Source organism: Nothobranchius furzeri, chromosome 5 (assembly GCF_043380555.1).
Source record: "Nothobranchius furzeri strain GRZ-AD chromosome 5, NfurGRZ-RIMD1, whole genome shotgun sequence".
Classification (NCBI taxonomy): Eukaryota; Metazoa; Chordata; class Actinopteri; order Cyprinodontiformes; family Nothobranchiidae; genus Nothobranchius; species Nothobranchius furzeri.
This window is the reverse complement of record NC_091745.1, coordinates 68331268-68351461: the sequence shown is the minus strand read 5'-3', so window position 1 is coordinate 68351461 and position 20194 is coordinate 68331268. Positions and strand designations below refer to the sequence as shown.

Sequence of the window (20194 nt, the reverse complement as noted above, 5' to 3'; positions counted from 1 at the left end):
ATGCACCGATACCGATACTGGTATCTGTATCAGTGCCGATACCGATACCAGTATCGGTAAAAGTTAACCGATACCAGGAACCGATACCAATGCAGTTGCTTGAAAATGGCTTCACTGTAACTTGTAAAAGAGGTATCGGTGCATTCCTATCTAAAATGACGACTTTAGTCGTTAATGGCATTGAATGAGTTAAAGATTTCGCAACTTGTCATTAAACTTTGAGTTTTAATTGAACTCCTAGATATGTTTAGAGGACATCCCACTGTGCTGGTGCCGCTTTTATCATAAATACTTGCCATTCCAGGGAATGTGACTTACCCAGTAATTAAACCGTGTTGGGGCTTTATCCCCTCGGCGGTGGGTTGTCTTTGCTCTGCGCGCTCTGACAGCACCAGATCAAGTGATCAGCAGACAAGATCTGGAAGAGGAAAAAACAAATCAAATGGGCAGAGGGAGTTAGTCAGCGAGCACGACTCAAGCCGAAAGGAAGGAGGGAGGGAGGAGTAAACGACATGAGGGTGGGTGCTGTGGTTGTGTTTGTGTGTGGAAGGGTGTGTGTGTGTGTGTGTGGATGCATGAGAGAGGGAGAGACGGCCAGCTGGGAGAAGTTTCACATCCCTACTGTAAGTGGTAAGCTGACAGATTGGATACAAATGCATCTGTGTGTGTCTGAGGGATGTTAAAACTTATTTTTTTTAAGTTAGGGTGTTTTGTTAAAAATAGGATAGCCGAAACAGACGGATGACAGAGGGGAGTGGTGTTGTAGGGAAGGAGGAATGAGCAACAAGTCAAAAACGTAACAGAAAGGGAATGAGGAGTGTGCGGATCGTTGAGTCGTAGATGATGTTCGAGGAGAGAATCTGGTTGGATTACAGTGCTGTGAGAACGTAGATGGAACGTGTATGAGTAGATTTGACTCGTGGATGCTTTCGAATCCCTGGAAAACCATTCCCTGATACCATGTGTTGGTGTGAAACAGAAACGGATCAATGAGGGTTAAACTTCGGACGGCATGAAGTGAGTGAATTGCTCGTGCGTTTGTGAGCCGAGCCGGGTGGGAGGGCTCCAGGAGAGAGAAAGTTGCTGTGATGGTTTTTTTAACTCATTACGATCCATCTAGGAAGTCTTAAGTCATTTTACTTCTCAGCCAGATGTGATGGCAGCTTTTCTAGACGTGTTTGTCGTCCCCTGCCCTTCAGCTAAGCTCAAACAAAAACATATTTTAAGACGTCGTCAGTCTGTTGCTAAATTTTGAAACTGAATCTGGTCCAACAGGTTCTCAAGGAGAAGAAGCCTCTCGCGGATTGGTCAAACATCACCGGCTCAGCTCCGTGCATGATGTCACTTTCACCTTTGACTGTTCACAAGCCTCCACAGGTGTGCCCCGTACCACAGCTTTAAAACCACTCTGAAGTTTTGGGTGAACACAACTGCCAAATTTACAAAGACCACAAAGAAATACACAGATCCTGATCTGATACCCTCAGAGCTTCTGAGTCCACGTTTCCGTGGAAACGCTCTTAACTCAAAAGATGTGGTTTTAAAACTCAAATCTCTTCTCATTAAAGCTAATGAAATCAGCTTTGGACATTTGTTTGTACTTCTGATACTTTGGGACATTATTTATCGTCGTTGGTGACTGCTTTTATCTCCAGGAACCAAACAAAGATGCTTCCAGTTTGCCCAGAAGAAGAAGCTTGCATCGAAACAACCGTCCCAGCGACAGGCCCATGTCGATGCAGGGTGAGTTACGAGCTAATCTCATTTTTCTACCTTTCATTTTGCTCCTGGTGGCTCAAGCTTTGTAGTTCAGGACAATAAAGACTCTCTCTGTGTGTTCATGCTGTGTTTGTTCAGTTCCCTCCCTTTTAGTCAAATCAAAGGTGTGTCAGGAGATCTTGTTACTGTGATGCTGAGCACACGGCACACGAGAAACTCCCGTTTTTATGTTTTTGTCCCGACTACTCTGTCAGATGTTTACCTGATCCACCAGCTCATGTCAAGTCTTGCTAGGTTTTACCTTTACGCCCTGCTTGTGTCTCTCCTTCCACTTCCAGGGTTGGTGAGGTCGCTTCCAGACAGCCAGCCTCCAGACATCTACGTTTCCCCCGTCCCATCCCATAGACTCAGCAACAAGCACAGCAACGGGCTCAGTCCCGGGACCGGTAACGGCGCCGCGCTCCGCACGCCGTGCAACAGCACAACCAGCTCTCGTGCACCCAGGTCAGTTCTGGATTAATGCGATGTGCTTTAGCAAGATATAACTATGATTACAAAACGTAAAACTCTATTTATAAAGCTTCTGTCAAGACAGGATGAGTAAAAACAATCAATTAAAAGCTGATATTTTAAACACATCCACCGAGTCAACCTGCTGGAGTTGCTGAGAGGGCCTTTTAGAGATTAGGGCATTCGCGCTGACCCTTAGTTTTCATCCTGGTGCGAGGCACAGCCAGCAGGCTCTGATTGCTCGATCTCAGTGACATATTTCACACATTCTGTGATGTAACCAAAGGTTTGATTGTACAATGCCCGAAATGTCAAGAGCAAGATTTTATAGTTTGCGCTAGACCGAATGGGAAGCCAATATTGCTTTAAGAGTAAGGGTGTGGCATGAGGGGCCTTTGGAGATTATGCTGCCACAAATTAACACTGGAGGCATCAGCGGAAAGGTATACGTGTGTACTTCGCTGCACGCCAATCCACACTGGGAGAGAGTCTCAGCTGCGGAGGGGCTTCTCTGCTGTCCTCGCCGAACTTGCGAGATCACGAAATACCTTGAGACTTCATAGATCATGGTTTGTTTATGCCAAAAGCAAGCATTCAAAAAGGAGGAGGAAATCACGTTTGGTGTGTATATATATATATATATATATATATATATATATATATATATATATGCATTAGGGCTGGCCAATAAATCGAAAATGTATCGTCATCGAAATTTCTGACTTTTATCGTGATCATTTTTCCCATGTCAATAAATCTGATAATAAAAAAATAAAAAGATGTGTGTAGGTTGGCAACGTTCCTGTCCCTTTAAGAAGCTGCACCACCTTGAGTCACAAAAAAATGTGACTCAACAAGATACACGTGACAGCCCCATCTAGTGGACAACTTTTGTTTCTGCGCATGCCTGTAGATATCCATTTATTGTTATCGGGGTGAAATCTTCATATATATATATTTATATATAATATTGTATAATATTGCTCCTCTCCACTGCCAAGATTACAGCCACAAAACGGCGAATCTGACTTTTCTGGTTTACAACTAGTTTACAACTAAATAAACATAAAGAAACAAATTTGAAAGATTTGAGGACTGATAATGACTGTCAGCTCATCTACCCAAAATGTTTATAATTAACAGAAAAGGAAATGCATGTTTTTCAATTACTGCTAAACTTGAAGATTTTCCCTCTGTTCGTAAAAAACTTCACACAGAATATTTGTTCTTGCTAACATGACTTGGAGCTTATTGATGGCGAATTCAGGAAAAAAGCCACGCGTTTTTGCTGCTGGTTCAATTCTTTTATATATTGGATTTAAGTATTGCACCAATTCACAACAAGAGTCGCCTCAAGGCACTTCACAAAGCAAACCTTCAAATCAAACATCCTTATCAGTTCATTATAACTAATTAATTAAGTTTCCTATAAAAAAAACAGCAGATTGCATCGAGTCCCTGACTTGTTGTCTCGGAGACTTTACAGCAGTCCAATATTAAGCAAGCATGCAGCGACAGTGGAGAGGAAAACTCCCCTTTAACAGGAAGAAACCTCCAACAGAACCTGGCTCGGGTTCTGCAGCCGCCTGCTGCTTGGTTTTGATGCGTTCTTGTACGGGACTGAATAAGCAAAAACTCTTTAGACTTTTGGCTTTCTCATTTATTCCATTTATACTCTGCAGACTTATTTAGATGATCGTTCTTACTGACAGTACTTAGATAATGAGTGACAAGCACAGGAACAGGTGATAATGGCTGATACTGTTTGCTCTCATTGGAGCATCCTCCCTTTTAAATATACACAAACGTTTTGCTGGATTGTTTGTTTTCAATTATTGTGTTCCTTGGCACTAAAACTAATGTGCTTTTTGATTTATTTGTTTATTATAAGATATATTATGTGTTTAATTTTCTGTTTATTGTTCCTCCTCCGCAGCCCGTGTCTTCTGGATCTGGTTGAGATTGAGAAGAAACTGAGGGAAGCCAAAGCAGAGAGAGAGAGGCTGCTTAGAGAGCGGGTGAGTAACCCGGCATGGGAAACTCTTCCCTAATCATGGGTGACACACCGCGTTAGGCACGGTCTGGTCCTGGCTGACACACACTCAGCTCACACGTGATCATCCAGCATATGGTTGGACTGTTAGCAGCACTGGCTAGTATCAGAACTGAAAAATGTACAGAAGTAGTTTGTTGGTCAGTTTTTGTTTTAGTAGAAGCAACGTTAGCAGATTCTAATGCTCGTTTGTTGGACCAGGAGGAGCGGCGGCGGATGGTGCTGCTGGAGGAAAGAATCCAAAGAGATCTTAACTCCACCAGAGAAGATCCACCAGAACCAGAGACCCAATCAAAGCCAGAACCAGAAGCTATTGAAGCGCCGAAGGTCGTTTCACCCCCAAACTCCTCTGAGGTATAAATAACATACAAACTCATAAAACAACATGAAATACATTATTTTCACATTTAGCAATTAGCTAAATTATAAAACTGATGCAGGAGTTCGTGCATTACTCAACATATTTGGGGTTTCAGAATGATGATGTGGTCCTCCTAGCTTCATCCAGCTGGGTAGGTTCACGGCCGAGTGTGAAACGGCTGGGATGAGGATCAGCACCTCCAAATCTGAGACCACGGTTCTCAACCGGAAAAGAGTGGCTTGCCAACTCCGGGTCAGGAGAGAGGTCCTACCTCAAGTGGAGGAGTTTTAAGTATCTCGGGGTGTTGTTCACGAGTGAGGGTAGGAGGGATCGGGAGATCGACAGGCGGATTGGTTCAGCATCTGCAGTGATGCGGACGCTGAGCCGATCTGTCGTGGTGAAGAGGGAGCTGAGCCAGAAAGCCAGGCTCTCGATTTATTGGTCGATCTACGTCCCAAGCCTCACCTATGGTCATGAGCTTTGGGTAATGACCGAAAGAACGAGATCACGGATACAAGGGGCCAAAATGAGTTTCCTCCGTAAGGTGGCCGGGGTCAGCCTTAGAGATAGGGTGAGGAGCTCGGACATTCGGGAGGGACTCGGAGTAGAATCGCTGCTCCTCCGGATCGAAAGGAGCCAGTTGAGGTGGTTTGGGCATCTGGTCAGGATGCCTCCTGGACGCCTCCCTGGGGAGTTGTTTCGGGCATGTCCTGCCGGCAGGGTCTTGCCCAGGACACGTTGGGGAGGTTACATCTCCAATCTGGTCCGGGAACGCCTTGGGGTCCTGCCGGAGGAGCTGGTGGAGGTGGCCGGGGAGAGGACGGTCTGGAGCTCCCTAGTTGGGATGCTGCCCCCGCGACCCGGACCCGGATAAGCGGAGGAAGACGACGACGAGGAGAATTACCCATAATGCAACATAATCTGTATTATGACCTAAACTCAAGCTTTCATTTCTACTCACACTTTATTTAAAAAAATAAATAAACGCAGAGTTCACTGAGAAACATTTGAATTTTTAAATATGACTGCTCACTCTGAGTTTAACGTGGGCTAAACGTGAAGATCATCTTCTACCCCCGCTTCTGTACATTAGCCACTCTCACATTACAAAAGCCAGACTGATCTACGTCACAATAGCCGTTTTTTTACTAAACAATGCCTTCAATTTGCCGCAATGCTGTGGCGGCATCAGGGAGCCTAAGGTCGTTTATAAGTGGTCAGACCGTGGCGGTAGTGTGGCGCGATCGTGTCCTTGTTATAAAAGATTAGGCGATGGTGGCACAAAGGAGGTATGGGGGCGATCCCTGCGCTGCAGCGGACTTCTGTTTATCTTGGACATAACTTGTTTTTTATTGCAATTAAAGCCGCGATGGTTAAGTTTTTTTTAACAAGCTGCTGCTAAAGGAGTCTCTCCCCCACAGTCCCTGTGCAGTGTCTGATGCTCTGAGCTCCAGCTCTAACAGAGAAATGCTCTAGGAGTGCTGCAGCGCTCCAGTTTGCCGTCTCAGCTGATTTTATTCGAAAGCAAAACTTACGGCTCGTGTTTACTTTCATTTTCAATATATTTACCGGCCGGAGCTCGGCAGTAACTCCCACGTCATCATGACGCCTCCCTCTGTTGCGCCAAGACCGCAATATTACCACCAAGCAAGGTGACACGAATGCCGCAAAATTTGCACAACGCCATGCCGGCATGGTGCGTTTATAAGACACCCCGTTGTGGTGGATATGCCGATTTGCCAGCACTGTGTGTCTTGTAAAATGGCTACTGTCACTTAACATTCATGGACTCCTCTATCTTGATTGACGACAGGGAAGGCTGTTTTGTTTTAGCATCCAGGAAACGGCAGAGAAAGTCTTGGCTAGCAGAAGCTAACCATTAACATTAGCAACTGCACCACACAGCAGAACTCCTCCAGGCTTGTGTTATTTGTGGAGAACAAACAACAACGTCGCAAGTCAGTGGTTGACTGACGCGTTGCTGTCATCCGGTCCGAGGCGAGATGTACAAATATCAGGAAATAAGACTTCAAAACATGCCGCCTGAGGCTCAGCTGTGATGTAGGTCACTTTTGGTTCCTGTAACTGGTGCACCGAAGCTTTGTTTCCCCAGAGTACGACTGCAAGTGAATTGATTAAACACCTTTAAAATCAGCAGTTGGATTTTGGAATACAAAGCATGATGTCATTTGATCCATTTTTTTTTCTTTTCTTACAGTTTTAGTAAAAAATAGTGTTTTACCCGACATGTTTTAGCTAGTATCTCTAGCTGTCATCAGAGATTGCCAGTGTTAGTGGCGTCACTTCCTTTTACCGCCACTAATCCCGGCGGTCTCTGTTGACGGTTAGAGATACTAGCTGAAACATGTCGGGTAAAACACTATTTTTGAAACTGTGTAAGAAAAGAACAAAACATGAATAACAAAGATAAACACAGATTGGCCGTACAAAAGAGATTGTCATTTTAGTTGCAGGAAAACATGCTAAGCAGGTGCAGCCTCTGTTGTTTCTATTGTTAGACTTCCTTTTTGTTTCAAATTCTTTCCAACTATGAGTTTTTGTTTCTACTGTGAGATTTCATTTCTAGATTCTTCTTAGAAGTCAGTTTCTTGATAATAGCATTTATTATCATCAGAGTCCAGGTCGGTCCTGTAGAGACTTAAGCTGGGCGGACACTGTGCGACTTTTTCACTCGCAGCACTCAGCTTCATCTCAAACTGTACGACGTCCTCGCAGGGCAGATCTCACGAGTCATGTGCTCACACTGCACGACCCAGTCCTCGGATGCGACCTGACTGCTCACACTGTACGTCTGGCAGCAACACGTCGGCCCTAAACATACCGGTATGCTAAAAATAGTAGTTTTTACACAACACGTCAGACTTTTTTGTGTTGTTTTGCCTGTTGTCCTTCGGGAGTGCTGCAGGAGGACACAGGGATTTATGGGGGTTGGATGAGGAAAACGAAATAAAGAAAGTAAATCTGTGTTTTGTGATCAGTTTAATTTGACATGAACACGACAAACACACTTTCTTGACAATATTTGTGAGTAAAAAAATGTGTAGAATTAAAATTGAACAACGTGTGTTATTAGGGAAATAGCGGGCGAGTGGTGCTGATGCAGGATTGCGCATGCGCCGTGAGCGGTTCTGGTACTTTTTGGGTTGCAGCTGCTCGCAGCGCCGCTTCAACAGTGCGATACCCTCACGAGGGACGAGCAAAATATCAAACACGCCAGAAGTCCGTGCGAGCTCACGATTGCTGATCGGTAGCTGGTCATGTGGTGTTAATCGCCTCTCGTAACCCCCTGTACACTACACGACGCTCGGCACAAAACTCATCCCGATCTCGTGGATTCTTAGCCTAGTGAACTAGACCAAATTCTTGCTTTGCAAAGTTTGGTCTGGCTTGCCAGGCTAGTGGATTCTCGCACGAGTGGAAAATCGGCTCAAAAAAGTGGAAAAAGTCTCACAGTGTACGCCCGGCTTTAAAAACCAGAGCCTCTGTTGTAAAATGCCAATACAGTATTTCCATGTAAGCAGACTTATTTTGAGGCTCATTTAAAATCTTGTCCCTCCAGCAGCGCAGCCTGGCTCTCTTCCTCTCCCCGAACTTTGACCTCCGGGCCCACGTGGAGTCTCTGGGTCACGGAGTGGCCAGCTGCACGGACCTGCGGCTCACGCCTCGACGCTGCGCGGGCTTCCTGACCAAACGAGGGGGGAGGGTGAAGACGTGGAAGAAGAGGTGGTTCCTGTTTGACACCGACCACAGGCGGCTGGCCTACTATACAGGTTAGACCGGATCCCAGACTGGATGTGTGCTCTTGTGCTTTGCATTCGTGTGTTTGTACGAATAAAAGGCTCCTTTGTGCTGCACAGTTTGAGCTCAATAAAGAGGAGCCGTTGTTATGAAATCACACGATCAACCGTCTGTTACTGCAAATATGTCAGAGGTCTATTCAAAGTCATCAGCGATTTAAGCAGCATGAAGCAGTCGTGTAAGTGTTATAATCTTAAATCTTTGTTTCTGTTGCAGACTGTGATGAGAGGAAGCTAAAAGGAGTCATTTACTTCCAGGCAATAGAAGAAGTTTATTATGACCATCTACGCACCGCCACCTCTGTGAGTCTCATGTTTCATTCACTCGTTTAGTTTGTGGATCTTTTTTCTTCTATGAAGTTTTATTTTGGGTTTTATTAAAGCAAATTCTCTAAAAACATTTATAATCTTTTCATAAGTTGCACTTTTGGTAATTAATACTCAATAATACTGTTAATAAAAGGGACCCTTATTGTTAAGTGTTAGCGCGCAATTTAGATGAGCATGCACGGTTTCCACTGTAGATGTTGTTATAAACGTGTTACTAATAAAAACAGACCGAATTCCTTCACATGGAACAAGATTAAGAGATTACACTCTGAGATTCTGCTCCATCTAACTCTGCTGTAAACCCAACTATGATGCAAAACTGGAAAGGTCTAGATTCAAATTTAAGTCTGAATTTTGTCAAAGATGAGAAGAGCCATAAATCAAGTTGAAAGCGGCTAAAACACCACAAACCAGAATGCTGTTTGTTAAATATGTATTATTATATGGAGAGATTTAGTGCAACAAGCAAGACTAAGAATAAATAAGTTAAGGAAAGTATTCCCTTTGAAGTAAATATTACTCTTTATTAAAGGTGTGGGTAACTGAAAAGACATTTTAATTATTATTACTCGTCACTCTGAATTTAACATGCAGGGCGTTATTTGCGAATAAAACAACAACATTGCAAGTCATTGGTAGGCGTTGCTGTTATCCAATCACAGGTGAGATGTCCAAATACCAGGAAATAAGATTCCAAAACCCGCAGTCGGAATTTCAGCCCTGATGTGGGCAACTTCTGGGTCAGAGAAATGATGCACCCGTATATTTGTTTCCCCCGAGAACAACTTAAAAGGCATTCATCCTCACTAGGGACCGCTCCAAATGTACTGATTAAATGAATCAACCACTCCTTTAACAAAAAGGGCTTTTAAAACATATTTCAGTATTTTGTATTGAACTAGAGATGCATCCCAGAAAAAGTCTGCTGGTGTGAAAGCGATCTCCCTCCGATTTCAGCCGCGCACACGTTCATTAGCTCAGCTTCACCGAGCAGATGAATGCATGAGTCAGTGCTTGTGTTGTAGTCCTGTTTACGCTCATTGCTTATGTGCTGATATTCAGGAGGGTGGTCCTCCTTAGCAACAGTGACTGAGCAGCTTCACGACGGTTGTACCACCTCAGCACAGCAGAGAGGGCAGCAGCATCGTCTCACAATAAGTCTACCTCATAGTTTTGTCCCACAGGGTGTTTTTATCTGCTTTGAATAAAGAAATAAGTTTAAAATATATTAAAAACTCATCTTAAATATTAAAACCAAATAGCTTTTGCTTAATATACTTATTCATGTTTTTCACAATTACTGGATCTTTTGTTTTCTTTAGTTTTCCTAGAATTTTGTATTTTATCGTTTGATAATCCATCAAAATGTCTAAATATCAGCTAGTGAAAGAGCAGTCTTAATAGTTTGTTACAGTGTAAAATAGGCCCAACTGATAATTCATACTAACTAAAAAAAATAAATAAATAGTAAACGTAACTTAGGGTCCACCTTTATGTTTCCAAGACTTTCTGCCTATAGAATACATATTTGAACTTAATCTGAATGTTTAAAAAATATTCTGGTAATTTCTGTTCTTTAAAATAAAAATGGACAATTTTTGCATCAGTAGACCAACAGAAGATCAGAAATTGGTATTGGTCCTAAAAACCCACATCAAGGCATCAAGGCACATCTGTGGCTATAAATATTTGGGTAAACTATTAAGCAACTGATGGACAACAATGTAAAAGTATCTTGTTGTTTCATGTTTACATTTAAATGTAAGCCAGCAAAGCCTTTTATATTTAGACATGTTTGGAGGTGAAACATCCATTGATGGACCTTGTTCTTGTGAGGTAAAAGAGACCAGGTTGTGGTTTGTTTACCAAAATATTTCAGAGATCTGAGAGAAAACCTTCCAGGAATTCTTTCAGACTTTACGGGAGCAGCAGAACCGGCTTGACCTGCTTCAGTTGTGTGTGTGTGTGTATCGGTGTGTTGCTGTAATCAGTCGCTCAGATTCATGTCAAAGAGCTGATTCTTCATGTCCTTCTCCCTTTAGTCCCCGCGGCCGAGCCTTACGTTCTGCGTGAAGACGTACGACCGTCTCTTCTTCCTGGTGGCTTCCAACCCCGTGTCCATGCGGATCTGGATGGATGTCATTGTCACGGCAACAGACGAGCACAGTCGTTACTGACCTGCATATGTGACTCTGAAACGCAGAGAATAAACTACTGAGCACACAACTGTGGGTGATAGTTCACTCCTCTGTCTGGAAGGCTCTTTTAGCTGAAGATCTGACCTGGACTCATCAAACTGAAGGTGCAAGGTCTGGGGCACAGACGTGCCTGATGCTGTTACTGATGGAAGGAAGGCAGAAGCTTTAAAAGAAACGTTGCTACAGTTCCTCAGCAGCCTGCATGATACATGAGAATCTGTTACAAGTGAGTTCTACTCTGAGCTGGAGCTCCCCCTGCTGGTCAGAGACCAGCTTCACAGGACTACTGTGCACTAACCACTGGTGGAATCTGGACCCTCACTTCTCTTTCCTGTGTCCACTTCCTGCCTCCCGAGTTTTCACATAGCCTAGAATGTTTGTACAACTTTCAAGATTATTTATTTTTTTGAAAATTTATATGACTTTGACTTTCAAATGAATGAATATATACTCTATCATGGTGCAAATAAATGTTTATTCATAAAACAAAAACCTTTGGGTATGCTTTTGGTTTTTGCATTTTTTTTATTTTTTTAAATGCTTAAATTACAGTGCAATTTGTTAATCCACCACTAGTGAATCATTTAACCCTTTAACTGACTGGTGAACTACTTAGTAGGTCATATTTAGTCCCTTAAAATTTTTAAAACATGCATTGAACTTCAGAAACTTAAATTACAAAGATATGAAGATGTTCGGATAAAAAGCAGAATATATTATCTATTATTTTACTAAAAAGTTTTATATTCATGATAATTAGCCTTGATTTTATCACCTTAATTGTCCCAAACTAAAACTAAATGCAATTAAAAGGTTTTTGGTTGTGGACGTGATGATGCTAATGTATAGAATGTACAGCTGCGACCCATGCAATTTAAAATTAGAGTGGCATCACGTTATAACATGGTAAGTGTTACAACAATCTAATTTTCCACATACAATATATTTTCACATTCTTGAAATGTAAATTGTAAGAATGTGAACATAAATAATAAAATAAAACTTATCACAATATAATATGTTGTCTAATTTTATTTTGCGTGGGTGGCAGCGCTAAACTGTTACATTAACATTAGAGTTGGTAATTCAAAGAATTAATTACAAATAATTAATTAGAAAAAAATAACGTAAAAACACGGGCCCGAGCGCCCCCATCTGGGGCCCTGAAAAGTAGCATCAAAATCGATGCCCTACATATCAATAAATATCATCAAGCTGCAATTCTAACAAAACTGCAGAGCCCGGACTACTAGATCATATTAAACTTTTAAAAGTTGTCAAAACACAACTAAAACTACAATTAAGTTAATCATGTCAAAATACTCTTCATGAAGAAAAGAAAGAAAAAAAATCTACTTTTGTGTTCTAGTTGGTAGAAAGCAGGCCGGCAGTCACTTTGTTCAAGCAAACTTATAACAGCAGGATGGACAGGCATACACACAGCATTCTACTTGTAACCCTCAGCAGAACTTCCTCTGAACTCTACACTACACCTCTCTCAGTTCAATTCAAGCTTATTTATATGGCGCCAAATAATGACAAGAGTCGTCTCAAGGCACTTCACGTAATAAACATTCCAATACAGGTCAGTTCATTAAGCCAATCAGAAAAAAGTTTCCTATATAAGGAACCCAGCAAATTGCATCGAGTCACTGACTAGTGTCAGTGACTTAATAGCAATCCTCATACTAAACAAGCATGCAGCGACAGTGGAGAGGAAAACTCCCTTTTAACAGGAAGAAACCTCCAGAGGATCCTGGCTCGGTATAAGCATCCGCCTCGACTCACTCGGGATCGAGAAGACAGAGCACACACACGCACACGCACACAAAACATACATACTAAGTAATGTTTCTATGGTTACATTCAGGGGTGGACTGGCCTATCTGGCATTCTGGCACTGTCCCGGTGGGTTGCTTAGCGAAGTGGGCCACTTGCCCAGCTTGGGCCATCCCAAACCAAAAAAGAGAAAAACACTTAAGAGGAAAAAGAAAGTTAACAGCTGAAATTGCAGGAAATAATAGTTAAGGAGCAAATTGTAGAAGAAAGTAGTCAAATGTAAAGTGGTCAGTATGTCCTCCAGCAGTCTAAGCCTATAGCAGCATAACTACAGAGATAACTCTGGATAACTTTGCCTTTTAGTTGGAGGCATGTTGGATGCAGGGGAAGGGAGAGCCGTCTTTATTGACTGTATACTCCACCTCTCTCTCTCTCTCTCTCTCTTTCTCTCTCTCTCTCTCTCTCTCTCTCTCTCTCTCTCTCTCTCTCTCTGTCTCTCTCTCTCTCTCTCTCTCTCTCTCTCTCTCTCTCTCTCTCTCTCTCTCTCTCTCTCTCTCTCTCTCTCTCTCTCTGCAATGCTCTGCTGCCACCTAGTATTTAGTACAGATTTACAACAGTCCATGTCTATTCACACTTACATCAATAATGCACATACTAAGATTCAGACATCCCAACAAACTCCACAGTGGTTACTTTCATAATGAGACCAATGACATCAAATATACCTTGTGGAGTGTGTGTCTGTTATCTATAAAAGAATTTTAATTAAAAAAATTGCTTGAACGCAATTTGTGTTGAACAATTAAAATGCAATTAATCAAGATTAATTACAAATCCTGTGATTAATTAGATTGATTTTTAATCTAGTCCCACCCCTAGTTATAACATAATATTGTTATAACAATACCATTTTCCATATATTTACAATATATTATCATGCTCTTCCAGTAGAATATGTAAATTGTTAGAATGGTGTTTGTTATGGAAATTTCATGTTTATTTATTCTTGATCATTGACTCAATCAACCGAGCGTAATATGTATTGCTCTATGCCTCTTTGCACACGCACACACACACACACACACACACACACACACACACACACACACACACACACACACACACACACACACACTCTCTCTCCTTTCTTATCTCTTGGTATAAATAAACTCTGTGAAATGATGTTCGGGGCATTTTGCTTCTTGCATTATGCCACAGTTCTGTTTGACTTGTTGTTCATTGTCTCATTCTCTCTTCACTATAGGAAATGGGTTATTGATAAACATAATGATAAAATTCATGACAGTATTATCACAATATAACATTTTATTGCTCTGATTTTATTTTACATTGGTGACAGCTCTACATGTTTATATTCAAATTCAAATCCAACTAGCATTTTTTTTATACTGATTAATGCTTAGAAATTAGATGTATTTGTTAGTGAAAACTAGAAAATTGTAATCACTGAACTGAACGCAGAGAATGCCTGTGTTGGGTGTTTTTTATTTTATTTTGGGGTTGTATTCTTTTTTTCTTTTTCCAGCAATTCATTAACCATCTTAAATTTATATAAACAAAATGTATTGGGATCTAACATCCATATCAGGTTTACTAAACAGGACAAAGAGTTTTGACAGATTTTTCCATTTTTGCTTTTTTTTCTTTGCAACGGTTTACATTTTTCTCAAATTTCACACAAACTACAACTGGGGTATTGGAGAGAAAAAGCTAGTTTCAACACAAGATCCTAAACTCACAAATGAAGGTTCTAGTAGAATCTATAATTATACTTTTTTCTAACCCCGTCCCCTTTTTTGCTCTTACGAGTCTTCCTGTGTACGAAACAGGATGCAGCACTAAGGATGTGGTTAATTTTATCAGTTCATCAGAACTTCCACTGTCAAATCCCTTGATCTTTATTCTTTACTCTGATTAAGCTTTTTTTGAATCAATTCCAGTAAAACTTGGTCTGTTTAATTTCAGTTTGAATATAAAAAGATTTCCATTACCATAAGATATTATTATGAAATGCTGAATCCTTCTGAACGTCTCTGGGGTTGGTTTTCCTGTTTTTGTGAAGTTCTCGCTGAGACAGATAAATTTTTAACACGTAAGCATAAGAAATGTTTCTGCAGGTCTCAGAAAACATTACCCTTTAGTTGTGTTTTTAGCGTGCAGCTTCATTGTGTACTGGAGACTTCCATCTACAGGAAAAAACACAATTTATCACTTTTACAGTTCATGTGCGTCCCTGGGGTATTTAAAAATCCTTCAAACTCTTAAAACATTTATTCTAAACCAACCCTGAGCTCTTGTTGAGACGTGGTCCTTTAGCTGATGCACAGACGGAAAAAAAAATTCTCTTTGTTTTGCAGAGCTCCAGTCACACACCAGCAGCCGAGTGAGCATCAACACACTCCGCCTGTGTTACGCAAAACACACGTTGGATTATAACGGAATCTCAATGCTGGTAAATGTGTTTATTTATTGTTCTTTTCATTAGTTTATGTTTCAGATGTGTGCTGAACCTTTTCTTTTCCTTGCTAACAGACTTTTGACTGCTGAATTACAACGTTTTTAAGCTAAAGTCTGATCATTTCCACCAGCATTGATTTATTTATTTAACAAATAAAATACTAAATTTAGAAATTTCCTGACCTTATCCCTTCTTTGAACTGAAACTTTATATCTTTAAGTAAAATCGTTAGTTTTTATAAATATTTCTCTTTTATGACCTTATTATGGCATGTAAGAAAACAAGTATTTTAAAGCTCTGTAATAAGAAGCTATTTGAAAATTTATCCTTTAATATTCAAACAATTTACTTAAGTTTTACAGACATTAATAATCTGTCTTGAACAACGCAGTGGGGGTCATTTGACTTAACCCTCAGGCTTCACTTCAATTTTCATACAAAAGAGTCAATAGAGGACAAAAACGTCCGCTTGTAAAAGTGGTTATAAAAAGTGTATACATTAATATTTTTTTACTTTTTTCATAGATCTGATGAACAACTTCAACCCTGCTCAAACATAAAAAAAATTTAATCTTTTAGAGACTTTTAACCCTTGAAATGCTAGTTTGAATACTCAAAGTCCTTGCTGTAATTTATGAAAGAAAAAATAAATAAAATAAAAAACACTAAAACCGAGTTTTTTTCTAAAGAAGAGATTTTTTTTTTGCCTGGGGTGTTTAGTACAAATCAATCTTGATATGTTATGAAATATCTAAAATGTTTTATTTTTTGCATTTATAGTTTTTACATAGCAACAGACAAAAATGTCCCTAATGAAGCCTGAGGGTAAAAAAAAGGGCAAATTTTCCATTTTTAACAGTCAGACAAGCTGATTGTGAAGTACTCTTTATAAGTGAATACAATTAAATAGCAGCGATGTCCAATATTATCAGCTGATACCGTCATTAAGATGTTATTTTTAAAATGGTCGGTATCAGTTTCAGTAACACACCCTAACTCTTCGGCCACTTCTCTGACTCAGAATGACTGACATGATGTGAGGTTGTGTTTTGTTTGTTTTTAGGGACTATTTGAGAAGAAATAAAGATTTTTGCCCTGTGTGGTGGGTATTTGTCAGTATTATCTCAGGGAGAATGGGATTCAGCTGCTGTAACCAAACCTCAAGTTGTCATTTTTCTTTAAAACAGTTTTTAAAGTTTAAGTTCTGATGCAGTGGTTAGAGCTGTTGCCTTGCAGCAAGAAGGTCCTGGGTTCGATTCCCGGCCTGGGATCTTTCTGCATGGAGTTTGCATGTTCTCCCTGTGCATGTGTGGGTTCTCTCCGTGTACTCCGGCTTCCTCCCACAGTCCAGAAACATGACTGTTAGGTTGATTGGTCTGTCTAAATTGTCCTTAGGTGTGTGTGTGTGTGTGTGTGTGTGTGTGTGCATGGTTGTTTGTCCTGTGTGTCTCTGTGTTGCCCTGCGATGGACTGGCTCTCTGTCCAGGGTGTACCCCACCTACTTGCCCATTGACTGCTGGAGATAGGCAAATAGCAAAAAGAAAGAAATCAGAACATATAAACGAGAAAAAAATAAAGACGGTAACTAGTTCCTGGTAGCACCGGGCGCAGTCATCTTTAAATTGGGGATCTCAAGGTCCTATGGATTCATTGCGTCATTTCCGGCTTACGTACCTTGGAAAAAACGAGTTCCGAAGACAACTGAAAAGCACAATTAGCTGTTGGAGACAAAATGCATTTTTCCTGTTGCTAGCTTGAATTGAAGTAGTTGTCTTTTTGCACAGAGAGTGTTTAAAATGAAAGCGTGATAGGAGATATGTGATGTTAGCAACCAAAAATATCGATCTCGTTTTTTTTGGTATCAGAAATTAAGAGAAGCAATATCGGTATATTGAAAATCTGTAAAAAAGCCAGTACTGTGCATCCCTTATTGTTGGTTTTTTTTTACATTTCTATATCTTGGCAAAAATCTTTATTCCAGGATTGACACCTGACAGGAAATCATGATACTTGTTGGAAGGGTTTTCTATGTTTCCGTTTTACTTCAAGGTGAGCCTTTCAGAGTTTGTTGAATCTGAGTCATTTGTCATTACAATTCCTAACATCAAAATTATTTACTTATTTATTTTTGTTTCTGGTCAGTGTCTTTCTGCCAAGAGTTTGACATCTCCACACCTCAGTCAGTGGAGGGTCTGAGTGGGTCTTGTGTGGCCATTCCCTGTAATTTCAGCGTGCCTTCCATCTGGAATAAAAACCTGGATGAGTCGTGTAGGGCCATATGGAGGAGAGGCTGGAGACGGACGCAGGTGTTTGATTCTGGCCTCATTGGAGAAAACGTGAAACAAAACATCATCCAGGGTCAGCTGATGGGGAATCTGCGTGAAGGCGCCTGCACTGTCATCTTTCTTAACCTGCCTTCAAACAGTTATGATGATTATTACTTCAGACTGCAGTGTGACAACCCACTCAAGTACAACTTTCCAGCATGGGTCCGTGTCACCACCCAAGGTCAGCTCTGTGTTTTACTCCTGACCTTGTAAATTCACACATTTTATTTAGACAATATGTTTAATTATTGTTGTGTTCTTTAGTTTCACTTCCTCGACCAACGATAACTCCGTCCACGCTACAAGTAGAAGAAGGAACTCCAGTAACTCTAAGCTGCTCAGCTGTTTCTCCTTGTCCTATTCTTCCTCCTGTGTTGACATGGACACCCGGTCTCGGTGACTCAGAGAATACTCCAACAGCAAAACATGTGATCTCTGTCATGAACTTTAATGCTTCTTACCTCCACAATGGACAGAAGGTTTCCTGCACGGCTCTCTACAGCCGACAAGCGGGATACAACAACATATTTTTTGAAAAATCTCTAACTGTGCATGTTTTTTGTGAGTATGTTTCAAATGTTTTTGCAATGTAAGTGTAACATTACCCCCTTGTAAAGCTATTTTAGGAGAGTTCAATCTCTGCAAACAACAAGAACCTTCTAGAAAATCTTCATTTATCTCACACATGACTGCCAATTAAAAAAGAACTACAGCATTAATGAGTTAAATCCAATAAATCAAATTTAAAGGAACAATTTGGAAGAATTTTACAGTGAAATAATCACTAAACTATCCAGTGTCTCATCCACACTGAAAGAAAGGTTACATTAAAATAGATTTATTTCTCAGTTGTCAGTTTTTCTCCTTTCAAAATGGTTAAAGAGGGACACAATTTTTGTTAATAATATGTGAGCCAATGAGGTTGCAGAGTCTGTGCTGAGTTAATGCTGCGGCGCCATTTGTAATTCGACATTGATGAACAAAAAGCTCCAGAATTGTTTAAAGAACTGAAGGAGCAGCCCAGAAGTTACTTCTTCTACCCCTAAGAAGCCACAGCATCCTTTTATTTTACTCTAATATCAGGTGAAGCAGGCCAGACGCTAACATTGAGCTAACAATGCTAACGGTGAATAAGAAAAAAATAATTGTCGACTCTATAAATATCTCAAGCTACATTTTCAACTGTCAACAACTCGATTTTAAAGTGAAATGTATGTATGACGTGAATAATTAGTCAATCATGACATTTTACTTCCTTTAATTCAATTCAATTCAATTCAAAAATACTTTATTAATCCCAGAGGGAAATTGATTGCTGTAGTAGCTCAGGATAATAATAATATTAATAATAATAATGAGTCGTTCTGAACTTTAGCAGCAAGCTAACAACAAGACATCGAACTCCTCTTAAGCCGTAATAAGTGTAGTAAGTGTTCCCTACCGTAAAACATTGAATAACACCAGATATATCAATGTATTTATCGACTTATCAACTGTATATGAATCATCTTTGCTTGTCATCAGAATATTCTGGTGCTGAGTCATAACTGTCAACTGTCATGAAACTGACCGAACAGCAGTGAGAAAGTAATTCATTTATTTATTTTTATAAATTGGCTGCAGTACCCACATTTGACCACAGGGTGTCATTATTACATATTTCACCTTTAAGGGTTGATTTCAGACATGTTGAAGTTCTTTTGACCAAATCATTAAAACATCTCTAGACTGGAATCAAAACAAAAGAAACCAGCCAAACTAGTTAAAACAAACCTGCACTGATTATGATATTTAATGTGGACACATACAACTGTACAACATGAATATATATATATATGTGCTATATGCTAAAAAAAATGCTACTTTTTAGTCCAATGGGTTGCAACTTAGTCATTGTTTCAATCACTTAGGACATGGGTGATCTCTGATAGTCAGTATGTTTATTTTTTTGTAAATATTTGCTGAAATTTAAGAATTTTCTCCTTTTCTTTCAAGACTCCCCACAAAACACATCGGTTGGTAATCCTGGTCCAGTTATAGAAGGCAGCTCGGTGACTCTGACCTGCAGCACTAATGCGAATCCAGCTGTGGATGACTACACCTGGTACAGAGTTGATGGAGAGGAAGCAGCGGAGGTTGGATCTGAGAAAACACTTTCAGTCAAAGTCACAGAAGCTGACAACCAATTTTTCTGCAGAGTCAGTAACAAATATGGATCCCAGAATTCCTCCATTGCTCAGATAGACATTCTGTGTAAGTCAGAGTCACACAAAAACATGAACCACGGTCTTTTTTGTTGCCCAGAACAAGTGAGCTCATGTGTGTTTGGGTTTTTTAGTTTTTCCGAAGGAAACCGCTGTGGTTTTTGAACTTTCTGGTCCAATTCTGGAGGGCAGCTCAGTTTCCCTGCTCTGTAGGACCCGTTCAAACCCACCAGTGACCAACTATACCTGGTACAAGGATGATTATGTGGTCCAGGAGGCTGGACCAGTCTTATCCATTGACCGAATTGATCCCAGCTACAGCGGTAGCTATCAGTGCATGGCAAGGAATGACCTGGGAGAAGAAACGTCTGCAAAGATCCAGCTGAATGTTCAGTGTAAGTTTTCTTATAGTCACA

At 40.5% G+C, this 20194-nt stretch overlaps 2 protein-coding genes across 9 annotated transcripts in view; both read left to right on the top strand.

Annotated features, from left to right (window-relative positions):
• phldb3 (pleckstrin homology-like domain, family B, member 3) overlaps positions 1-11481 on the top strand; it is a 46457-nt gene extending 34976 nt beyond the window's left edge. For 3 of the 4 annotated variants that reach the window (XM_054740974.2, XM_054740972.2, XM_054740975.2), the window contains exons 8-15: positions 1276-1377; positions 1656-1743; positions 2058-2223; positions 4166-4247; positions 4484-4636; positions 8224-8434; positions 8679-8764; positions 10834-11481. In XM_054740974.2, the coding sequence (XP_054596949.1) occupies positions 1276-1377; positions 1656-1743; positions 2058-2223; positions 4166-4247; positions 4484-4636; positions 8224-8434; positions 8679-8764; positions 10834-10968 (1023 nt within the window). In that variant the 3' untranslated portion in view covers positions 10969-11481. The remainder of the gene's footprint in view (positions 1-1275; positions 1378-1655; positions 1744-2057; positions 2224-4165; positions 4248-4483; positions 4637-8223; positions 8435-8678; positions 8765-10833) is intronic. The other variant, XM_054740973.2, reaches the window with a different exon arrangement.
• A 3428-nt stretch (positions 11482-14909) lies between these two features.
• The window catches only part of LOC107379302 (myelin-associated glycoprotein), an 11340-nt gene continuing 6055 nt past the window's right edge, over positions 14910-20194 (top strand). For 2 of the 5 annotated variants that reach the window (XM_070551846.1, XM_054740971.2), the window contains exons 1-6: positions 14933-15241; positions 17229-17296; positions 17390-17755; positions 17839-18135; positions 19570-19827; positions 19913-20173. In XM_070551846.1, the coding sequence (XP_070407947.1) occupies positions 17251-17296; positions 17390-17755; positions 17839-18135; positions 19570-19827; positions 19913-20173 (1228 nt within the window). In that variant the 5' untranslated portion in view covers positions 14933-15241; positions 17229-17250. Of the gene's footprint in view, positions 15242-17228; positions 17297-17389; positions 17756-17838; positions 18136-19569; positions 19828-19912; positions 20174-20194 lie in introns of all 5 variants that reach the window. The other 3 variants (XM_070551844.1, XM_070551845.1, XM_054740970.2) reach the window with 3 other exon arrangements.